The 11,367-nt window shown below is 36.4% G+C and overlaps 1 protein-coding gene across 1 annotated transcript; it reads left to right on the top strand.

Moving 5' to 3' along the window:
* The first annotated feature begins 1,015 nt into the window (after positions 1–1,015).
* LOC113734861 (uncharacterized) lies at positions 1,016–11,076 on the top strand. Its single transcript, XM_027261609.2, has 4 exons — positions 1,016–2,450; positions 4,452–4,665; positions 9,761–9,938; positions 10,245–11,076. The coding sequence occupies exons 1-4, from the start codon at positions 1,136–1,138 to the stop codon at positions 10,812–10,814; spliced, it is 2,277 nt and encodes a 758-aa protein (XP_027117410.2). The 5' UTR covers positions 1,016–1,135; the 3' UTR covers positions 10,815–11,076.
* Positions 11,077–11,367: the final 291 nt, after the last annotated feature.

The raw sequence follows: 11,367 nt of genomic DNA, 5'->3' as shown, positions 1-11,367 counted from the left end.
GTGTGTTTTAATTCCTATTTGCGCACTTAAATGAAGTTTCGTGTTAAATCGTTTTAAGTGTGATATTTGATTTAATTTGTGTTACTTGCTTGCTTGCTTGATTTTCTTGGCTTTATTGAGCATTAGCTCATCCCTTTAAGTTGTTTTCCTTAACAGATTTGGAAGTGGAAGTTGGGAAGTTCTAGACTTGCGGCTTTTGGTGGAAGTTATAGATTAGCGGCTTTTGGTGGAAACTAGTATATCTTTTGCATAAAATTGGAGGCTTTTAAAGTGTAAATTTTGTTATATTTGAGTATTTTGAATTTGTAATGGTAAATGGTAGCCTTGGGAGTTTTGGATGTGTATATTCGAAATATTTCTTAATTATAAGTCGATGGTTGACTTGTGGTTCTTTTAAACTAGAATGAGTGCGTAAGTCTTGACGAGAATTGGGCAGACGTCTCGTTGATATCCTAGGATTTGCCCTACGGAGAGGTGAGAGCATCACATAATTTGATTAAAATAATATTGTAGGCGAGCAACTTTAAAACTTTTTACCAAAATAATTTAGTACAATTTGGAAAACAATTTGTAACGAACAAGGTCATATAAAGATTAATTCAAAGAGTAAGTTAAAAAAGAATTATTTAAAATTGGTAAGAAGATAAGAAGAATTATTTAAGAACTACTAGCAAATTTTTATTGCATGCAGACTAGGGTTACACACGAATCGAATCGCTCACAATCAGTTCGAATCAAAGTTCAACTCGAACTTGGTTAATATTCAAATTGAATTGCATTTGAACTAACAGAATATAAAAAGTTGGCTCGATACTTGATTTGGTTAGATCAAAACTCGATTCGCCTCATATCATTTGTAACCCTAAGACCTGTAATCACGAGATTCACAACCATATTATATGAGCACCCCTTTCTTTCAGAAAAAAATAAAACAAAAGAAAAGAAAAACAGAAAAAACAGAGCCCCAAGCTTCTTAGTCTTGTACAATGTATAAACCCCGTGCATGCAGTACAAGCACCTGAAGCGCAATAGTATACTAGTCTACGAGAGTATAAAGAGTTGAACGCCATTTTCCCTATTCAGAAGCTCTCAAAGTCTCATCCGGCCGGAAGAATCAACAGCGAAACTCACAACAATGGCGGACGACTGCAACTCCAAACCTACCGTCGGTCTTGATCGTCAAGACCAACTACGACAGTTATCATCGTCCGACCTCAAAGACGGCGTCGTTCAAGAAACGTTCGATTTAGACCAAACCGACGCCGTTTTGCAGAAGGCCGACTCTGAAAATTTTGAAGTAGAAGAAAACAGAGATGAACGAGATAAGAACGCCTTCTTCGACGTCGTAAGTCAAGAAGCCGGAGCCTCTAGTAATTGCTTTGACGGCGCCGTTTTGGAGAAAAGTGAAGAACGAGGTTTTGAAGGAGAAGAGAGAGACGACACCGTTTGGGGGAGGAAAGGAGAACTACTCCTCCACGACGACGTCGTAAAACCAGAAGCTGAAGGAAAAGAAAAGGTGGAAATCGCCGGAGCCGCTACTTCTTGCTTTGACGACGCCGTATTGGAGAAAAGTGAAGAACGAGGTTTCGAAGCAGAAATGAGAGACGGCACCGTTTTGGTGGGAAATGAAAAAGTTGTCCTCCACGACGTCCTAAGACAAGAAGCTGAAGGAGAAGAAAAGGTGGAAATTGCCGGAGCCACTACTTCTTGCTTTGACGATGCCGTTTCAGAGAAACGTGAAGAACGAGGTTCCGAAGCAGAAACAAGAAACGGCACCGTTTTGGAGGGTAAAGGAGAGCAGTGCGTGGAAGAAGCGATGGGTGCTTATGCTACTGGCTTAAACGATGGCGTTTGCAAGAATCAAGAATCGAAGCCTGTTGATTGTGAGACAGACAACTCCGTTTTGGAGAAGGGTGAAATGGGCGTCTCTGGAATTCAAGAAATATTGAAAATTGATGGGAAATTGAATGAACAAAACTGTTGTATGAAAATTGAGGTAGTTGATGAAACGGCATTAGTAGGGTTTGGAAAGGAAAGAAAAGCCACCAATTTCTCTGAAAATTCAAGGAAGAATGTGAATCATAAGAGGCCAAGAAGGAGGGGCAAAAGTGGGAAAACCAGTAGTTCAGGGGCTGATGAGAATCAGAAGTTTGTTGATATGGGCTTGGCTCAGAATTGTGGAACCAGAAAGAATGATAAAGGGGGGAAGAGAGTTTATACGAGGACGGAGTTGGAGGTGTTGAGGTTTGTGGCAGTGGATTGGCAGAGTAAGAAATGGACAGAGGTTTATTGTGGACTTGGTCCTGCTGTGCAGGAGGAGTATGATGGACTGGTGGGTTCTGATAATCATAGTCAATTTCATCATCAGCAGCTGCAGCAGCAGAAGAAGAAGCACACCCGTGTTGATTTCAATCCGCGGTTCAGAAATGAGGCACGCTCTTCAGTTTTTGGTACGTGTATCATATTCTTATGGTAAAAAATTTGATTATGTATGATCGTTATTATATTTATAACATAGATTTTATTGATGTTGAACTTGATCGCAGAATTATGTGATCTGTAGTTGATAACAGTGCTAATCTTCTAGGACATTCTGTAATTAGAGTTTAGGACTCATTTGATCCGGATTCCATAATTGATTTAGTGGTGTCAAATTGTGCAGTGATTTTCTCAGGCTATGTGGATTTCAATTCTTGTGTCTGGATGTTCATAGAATGTTGAATAATGTGACTTTTGAGTTTGTATTGTCTCTGTTTTGTTTCTGTTGTCAAGTTAATTGTCTGTGAAGATGGTACTTGTTATTCAGTGCAATGAAATAATAGTATCTCAGCACCCAAAAAAAAAAGAGTATCTATTTGGATCTGAAGTGTGAATTATGCATTTAAGTCACTTGAGAAATATGAATACTTAATGGAAAACTTTCTGGTTTGTCAAGACTTTTCTTCCTTTACTGCAGTAGGGAAGATGAGGTTTGTGTTTAATGAGGTTCTGCTGTTTGCTAGTGGGCATATCATTCCTGCTTTTTGCTCTTCAAATGTACAAAGCATCAAGATATAGTTTGCTTGTGATTGTTGATGTTAGACCTCGCCATTTCTACTACTCGAAATGGTGTCTTTTAGTTTCTTCCTTTACCCTAACAAGGTAATTGGTAAAAAGAGGAACCGCTTTTGGTTTCCATTTCAAATGACTTGCTATTGTTTAGTTTTCAGACCTTGTAGCTAGTTTCCTTGTTACTTTTTACTTATTTTCCATTCATATAAAAACTTTTCACTCCCTTGCCTCATTATTCTTTTCAACAGACAGGCTGCAATTTTGTTCTTTACATTTAATTGATTATGACTTGTTCCCTTATGACACTAGTAACACATGGGTCAAGCAGTTCCAATTTATCAAAATGGGAGTCTTTTCCCTTTCAAGGGTTAATTTTGACTAGTTAAATTTGATACATAGGTCTGAAATTCTTAGTATAATTTTCTTCTTGTGGTGGCAAACGTGTTTTCTCATTTTTTCACATAGTTTGTTTTACATTGTTGCCGTAAGAGTTGGTCATATTTGGAAATTTGTGCATAGGACTAAAAAGAGCTGTTTCCAGCTCTCATTCCTACTTTCCCTGAGAAAATTTTCTTTCCTTTTTTCTCCTTCAAGTTTATGTTTTCCGGTTTTTCTGAAGTTGGGGAGTGGCTAGTTCTAACCTGTTCAAATTATGAAAGTGGGTGGACGAAAACTCTGGTTTTCCTCATGGGATGATTTGGTGAGTGTCCTTTTTGTCTTTCTTCCCCTGTCCTTTTGGAAGGTTAAGGGTGGGAGTTGAGGAGTGTATTTGTTGTATGAAAAAGCAAAGCAAACTCTTTGCTTCTTCTCATCAAATCTTTGTCGTTCTTTTTACACATAAATTTGGGTTCTTGTTGTGTCAATTTGATGGGTTTCCATTTTTCTTGTCTGCACAGGTGCGATAGCTGCAAAAGGACGTGGATACCATCTAGGAGTTTTTGTTCACCGAGGAATGGCAAATAGATATCTTGTGAAAGACACCCTGTGCTACGTAAACCAAAATATACTGTAGATTTTTTTGACCTAGGAACATGGAGACTTGGATATGCATATATTGGTGCAGATTAGGAAATACTTTTGGGTTGACTGTGGCAGATTTTTTCCCTCTGAGGTTTCACCATAAAGATGTTAAATGGTGTTGAGTCTGCATACTCTGTGAATATGTCCAATCTATGGTAGTTGTAAATGTAAGATGGATGCATTCAATTCTAAGCAATGCTAAATTTTGCATGAAATGCAATGTCCAGTAGTTGTTGCTGAAGTGACTAGATTTTCTGGTTGTTTATCTTACTGTATGGGCAGCTGGATGACTTTCTTTTTTGTTATCAAAATGCTCCTTTGTTCTGATTCATTTTAAAATCATATGAGTCTGCACGACTAAATTTATGCAGCCCTTTCAGGTGAAGAATATTCAGAAAATGCAGAGAATGAAAATGCATATGAAAATCTGGTAGATCCTCCTGGTCTTCACGTAATTGAGCAGGATGAGTGCTTAGAAGATGATAGTGATGAAGACTATAGTAGCATTCAGAAACCTGCGTTTTTTGTTACAGGTGAACCTGATTTTGATTCAGGCCCTCCAGAAGATGGTCTAGAATATCTTAGACGTGTAAGGTAAAATTTTGGTCTCTTATATTATCTTTATTTGTTTTCCTCTTGATCTGCTCTGAAAAAATGTTTGGTTAATTGGGGGAAGATTTACGGCAAAATGAAAGAAAGCATTGGAGAGGAATGAACCACAATTAAAAGGTTTATTTGATTAGCTGTCCTATGATAAGTTTATAAACTATATGGATGATGACAATAGTGTCTTTGAATGCTAACTATCCTATATGCCCATATGAATATGATGTAAACTAGGCATTTTTTAAGAGTATCTGGGTTTTCACAAAAGGTATGGGTGCGAATTTGGGTTACATGTATAACTAGACGTTTAATTCATGTTTTATTCTTCTTCCTTTGGTTTCACCCAAAAATGGGGGCTAAAGAAGGGGAGGCTTCCTATATTAGCTAGACTGGGGATTCTGAAGTTGAGAAAAGTTCCATTCACGTGGGATGGTAGCGCTGCTATCAATCTTCATGGGCTTTACCCTATGAAACTATCAGTCATGAGCTATCTGCCCTTTCTTAATTAAACTTTTTCTTTACCCATCCCCTTCCTTCCTGTCTCCAACATTGACCCAGTGAAATTGAAATCTTTGTGAAGTTGCGGAATGCCAAATGTATGGATGGTAAGACTCCGTTGATGTAAACAGTGCTGCTTAGACCAAGCAAAACAAGTTACAGATAGTCTGCAAACAAGCTTGAAGAAATCTCCATTTGCTAGTATTTGAAAGCCTCCTGCATGTTTACTAACTGATCTGCACAAAGCTACCCTTCTCTCAATCTGTGGTTTAACCTGAGAGCACATCTTTTTATAATAAACCTGCAATCCACAAGTACAGGTCTTCTGTGATGGCTCTCAGCTTGTCACCACTTTGTAGTGGATGTAGCAATTTGGCAATCTGACTTTAAGATGGCATTGGGATGTTTCTTTCTGTAAGAAGTCCTACTACCACACTTGTATTCTCAGATTTTTAGGCTAAAAGTTCTGGAACTATCTTCTAATTTCTAAAACTAAAACCTATAAAGCTAAAGTTCATTTCAGTTTTTATCTCCACATGCTTCGTTGGTGCTGCATCACTCTCTCTTTTTGCCCCCAAACTTGTTTTATCTTGTATCATTGCATAGTATTTCCTGGAATCCATTCTGTCATTCCATACCACATCATCCCAGATAGCTGGTCCAGGATTTCATTTTGAGACTTCAAGTAACAAGACTCGGGCTTTATGCTCATTGTTTGGTGTAATTTAAATCAAAGCCTACAGTACTTCCCTTGCATTACCAATGCATGTGCTTTCATTTTGTTAATTACTAAAAATCATTGCTGGTCTTCCAGATAAGAGATATGACTGTAGCGAGGAAAACATTAACGTTCAAATCCAACCGAGTAATGAAGTAACTACCTTCCCCTTCTGAATCCTTCTAATTCATAACTGAGTAATTACCTGTATAATAATGCAGTACAAGTGATGCACATACTTGAATCTCCTAAATAGGTAGAATACTAACTATCAATTTTAGGGCACATAAATGATGCAATGCAATTTTTCTCTATGTAAACACTGTTTATGAATCAGTTGTAATTAAACAGGACAAATTTGACAATTTATGTTCTGTATTTTCGTACATTTGTTACTTTTACTGGTCCTGATTCCCAGCCAAAAATAAAAATATACTTGAAAAGGGAAAGAACCTACCGGATCTAACATTATATTTTTTTTCATAATTGTTTCCAGTTTCAATCAGGTATCCCTTGACGAGTAGCAGCCTATTTGGTTGTTTCAGTATGTTAAGAGTTCCATTTTTTTTGGTTTAAGTGCCATCTTAGTGGGAAGTTTAGTCCTGAGTTTTAGTCCTTTGTTGAATTTTGCTCTTAATTTAATTTTGGTATTTTAGTTGTTTGCAAGAAATTTCCATTGGTCATGTTTACCGAGGCTTATTTGATTATTTTTTTATATAAGGAAACTAATTGGAGTACTAGTTGTTATAGATTTCTTTTAGAATAGTTATACAAATATTTTGCTTATATATTAGAAGAGGAAATAGGAATTCTACCTTTTGGAATTTTATTAGGGAAGGTCATAGTTTACAAATAGTATTCCTATTAGGTTATTTAACATGGACATTGATCAAAAAGTATTTAATAGATTTTGGAGTTGTTTTGTTCTTCTTCCTCATGATACCCCTAAAACTCTTTATTCTTCACCTCTTTTACTGCCTTGAAACGGCCCCAAGATCCTTTCTTTCTTCCCTAGCGCTAGTAGGCCATATGACCTCTATCTTATTTACATCATTCAGCGTCTTGCTTTCAGTTCACAAGTTAAGATTCATATTTCAAAATGTGGCCTGCTGCATTTTCAGTTGACAAAATGGAGATCAAATTTGAATTCGAAATTCTTATATATCTGCTTTGCAATTAAGTAAACTTCATTAACTGATGATATGGTACTTCTCGCTCCTTGTACTCTCCTGAGTGTGAGTGGTAGGTGATAACATGAGAAGGGAACTTACCTTTATACTTGTCTATCTGAGTTGGCTTTGATGAGTTACAACCCAAGTTGAATGTCTGTTGGACTTTTTTCTTTATTGTAGAGACACATGTTGTTTTGAGATTGAGTTGACTGGTTCACTAGTATAAATGGACATGAAGTAAAAGGTGTAACATGTCAAAATGGGAAAAAAGGGAAATGAAAAGGCAAAAGGTTGAAAGAAAAGAGATGTACTGAGTGTATAATAGGATTATGCTCTTCTAAGAAAGATTGGCATATAAATCTTTTTAAAAGACGCATTAGGATTTCTTTCTCATTTTTATAGTATCTTTGCTTATATCTAGTTCTTGCAAAGCACCATTTGTTTTTGGTGGGGCCCCAGAAATGACAGTAGCTTTTTCCTTGTTGAAATTGCTAAAGGAATTCCTATCGTTTTGACAAAAAAATAAAAAGAAATTGCTACAGGAATTGATAGTAGATTCTTTTTTTCTTTTATTATTAAGTAGAAAAATCTGACGAAAAGCATGTGAATGTATGTTTGATCTTCGAATGCTTTTTCAAATCATGCACAGATACACACCTATCAATGTTATGCAGATATGCACGTGTATGTGTATGATGACATATTGAAAATCTAAAAATGGTGTGTGCCAGTGTTGGAGAACAGCTGTTATGTGTATTCAACACCTTTATATTCATATTTCAAATTTCTCACGTGTCAAAACACTGTTTTTAGCCTATATTTCTCTCTTTATGAGATATTCGATATGTAACTAAAACAAAAATGTGGAGACATCCTTCTCATAAGATGGAATTGCAACTGAAATATATAATAAACATTTGTTTATGGAAGTATTTGATAGTGGTGAAGATTTCATCAAGAACGACACTAATTGAGATTGTGTGTTCATTAATTGTTCAAAGTGTGAATTTGACCATCGAATATGTGGTTTTTAGGTGGGGAATAATTCCATTGTACAGAGTATTCTGTGAATGTTAATTGTTCCTTTCTGCTAAAATATTTGATTATGCAATTGTGTGACAACATGGTAAGATATCTGCTTGTTCACTCAAAAGGTAGGGATGCTAGCTGGCTCACTTGGTAGAGAATAATGAATCACAGCAGTGAGGGCTTATAGGCTTTAAAGCAGAGAGCTGTGGAAACATATTATTTTTCAATATCAATTGTTTAATGTAGTATTCTCTAGTATACGTGATTGTTAAGATAAAATGTGTGCATAATCTCTTTGTACATGATAGTTATGAAATAACTAACATTTTTACTATAAATATCAATGACTTTTATATAATTGCAAAACTTTTACATTTACAGCATTATAAATTGATTGTTGATCATGACTTACACATGGAAGAACAAATTCAGTTCAACTTGTTTAAGATGTTCTGTATGCTTTTTCTTTTTTGCTTCTAAAAATGCTGTCTTTGGCTTTGTATACGTGTTGTTTCCACATCTATGTTCAGGCTTTGTAGAGATTTATACTTGTATGAGTGTGTGTGTACGTTCACATTTGAGTGCTTGCATTTTATGTTTGTGTTTGGCCATTTTTTTTTTTTTTTTTTTTATTGAAGGTGGATAAGGTTAAACATCAGTAAACATGAATTTGAATGCTAGCTAATGTAGGATTCTTGTTGATTTTGCTCTTTTTTGTAAGCTTGGTTGCTTAGTATTCTGTGCGAATCATATAGGTTTTATGAGCTTTTAGCTATTTCTTTTATCAAAGTATTGGCAAAATAAATTGTTTGACCATAAGAAAAGCTTCAGCAAATGTATTCTCCGAAGCACCAGTTTATATACCCTTAAATGTGCCTGTACTTGGAACTCTCTGTATGGATATAGATGCACCAAAGCACCAATCTCGAGGAATACCTTTCTATTAATTTCAAGTCTTGTTCATGGTGACCTAATAGGTAATAGGTAATTGGGGTTTTGTTGGTTTGCAAGCTTGTTTGTAGTTTTGGGCTGGCTGCCTTTTCTTTTACCTGCATAAGCACTGCAAAATTATTTGAGCGTTTTTTCCTACCATTTTTTTCTTTATGTGGAAGATAATTTGGTAGCACTCCACATGCAATATAAAAATAGAAAGTAACTTGGGTTTTTTGGAATTATTGTTTCCTTGAAAGTTGGAAGGTTAAGATTATTAGTTCCACACTGTAGCTGGATCATGGATGCTGTTAGGAAAGAGAATTAAATGAGGCATTAGGACGTAGTCATATTTATACACCTGGTAGACACTGTCTCTGACATCAGCCTCCAAGAATACCACCTGTAGAAATTATGAACAACATCAATTTTTCTCTAGAACATTTTTGCTATTCTTATATTTTAGAACTGAGGCAAGCATCATCTGCAAATGTACCAGCTTATCAGATTTTGATAAAAAAAAATTCATCAAATTAATTGATGCCTTTGATACTTAGGAATTGTGATGCAAATTTAATCCTTGGACTTCTAAACATGTCATGCAATGTTTTACACTTTCCTAATGACTTTACTTTCTTGGCCTATACAGAAAGTTGTGTCTTATAATTGTAGATAGATTTGGTTTTATATGTTGGTGAGAAAGATATTAACTCAATGGTGCCTAAATCATTTGTAGGTGGGAATCTGCACAGATACCCAAAGTGAAAGTTGCCAAGGTTGATAGAACTAAACTAAACAAGGAGCAAACTGTTTACATGCCTCTAATTCCTGATGTAGCAAAGTGTCCAGTGCACTTAATGCCACTCAAAGAGTGGGAGGATGCATTTCTTGCCGATTTCTCTGAGTTGAGGCTGGTATTGTATGCTAGACCTTTGCCTCTTTTATATTCTGATTTCGTGCCTCCGGTGAAGTTATACTTTTGCTTTAATGTTTGAAAGAATTTTAAATAGTTCCTAAGTTATCATAAACGCATTTCTTACTAGAGATGCTTCATTTTTCCTCTGTATACATAATGTTCTCCCCCCCCCCCCCCCCCTTTTCTCCTTTTTTTTTTCTCTCTCTGTATGATAAATTTGAGGCAATGATCCAATCATGGTATATATTTTTTGTCTTTTGATCCGTTTATTCTCTTTATTCAAATGCATAGCACTCTTTTTCAGGCCTTATCAAGACTTGAAAATATGGAAGCTAAGGTGCAGTCATCTCCCACTGTTCATGAAGGACAATCCTTCTCCAGGCCCTTCGATAGCTTTCTTCTTGAAAACATCGATAATATGCCTTTTGTGGAAGATTCAAGCCAATCTGTGCAGTGCTGTACACCTGAAACATGTGGCAATCCATGCTCTTCTGTTGTCGCCAATGATAATGATGGTATGGATTCTGTAGCAAGTCCCAGTTCTAGATCGCATACAGGTGGAGTTTCTGAAAAATGCCCCACCCTGTCTATGATTTTGCGGATGGACTCTGTAGCTCGAGTTTCTATGCTGAGGAAGCGTGTAAATGTGGCAGAAAGTATGAGTAGTCTATCTTGGGATGATTGTCTATGGCTATTTGCTTTGTCTGCAGCAGTTGATTGTCCCCTTGATGCCGACACTTCTGCAGCCTTTAGGTCATTGTTGCGGAAGTGTGCAAGCGTGCGAGCAGAGAAGTTGGAATTGGATGACGAAGTTGCCATGCTTAACATTCTGGTAACCATATCTGGGAGATACTTCGGACAACTACAAAATTAATTGTGGTTTTCTCAGACTTGCAGTATAGGCTGGGTGGCGTTCCAGTTGTACGCAACAAACAGCGCAGGACTTGCAATAGGCTGATTTTTTGTGTTTCTTGTAATTTCAGATGAATGTGTTTGTCTTGATTTATTTTGCGCATGTGACTATTTTTGTCTATTTAATTCGTTACTTAGCCGTAAATTTTTACTAATATTTTGGTCGAAATTTGTTATACCCTCTGTTTCTGAAGGCAAGGCATTCATTTTATGATTTTAATATATATGCTTCGGAGCAAATATTTGTAACCAAATCTCAATGTCTGGTACCTTAAGAAGTCGGAAGTGAATGTTGTATTTGGTCTAAGCAAGAATACCTTCTTAATCCAACTTTTCGCTTTGAATCTTTTGTAGTAAATATTTGTGTCTTGACCATGATTGCTCCTTCCTGAACGCTAGCGTTATCTGATGGTTGGTTTTTCTTTTCTCAGGCAAATACCAAAACTCACACACAGTAGGATAACCACCCAGAAGATAGAACGATACTAAAGTAGTGTTATACCACTAAATCATAG

The sequence above is a fragment of the Coffea arabica genome, chromosome 3c (assembly GCF_036785885.1).
Source record: "Coffea arabica cultivar ET-39 chromosome 3c, Coffea Arabica ET-39 HiFi, whole genome shotgun sequence".
In the NCBI taxonomy this organism is placed as follows: Eukaryota; Viridiplantae; Streptophyta; class Magnoliopsida; order Gentianales; family Rubiaceae; genus Coffea; species Coffea arabica.
The sequence above is the reverse complement of the archived record's forward strand: the minus strand, read 5'-3'. Positions and strand labels throughout refer to the sequence as shown.

Coding starts and splice junctions, on each gene's coding strand:
- LOC113734861 (XM_027261609.2), top strand. CDS start 1,136: ATGGCGGACGACTGCAACTCCAAACCTACCGTCGGTCTTGATCGTCAA. Junction 4,666..9,760: donor GAATATCTTAGACGTGTAAG/GTAAAATTTTGG, acceptor AATCATTTGTAG/GTGGGAATCTGCACAGATAC. Junction 9,939..10,244: donor ATTTCTCTGAGTTGAGGCTG/GTATTGTATGCT, acceptor ACTCTTTTTCAG/GCCTTATCAAGACTTGAAAA.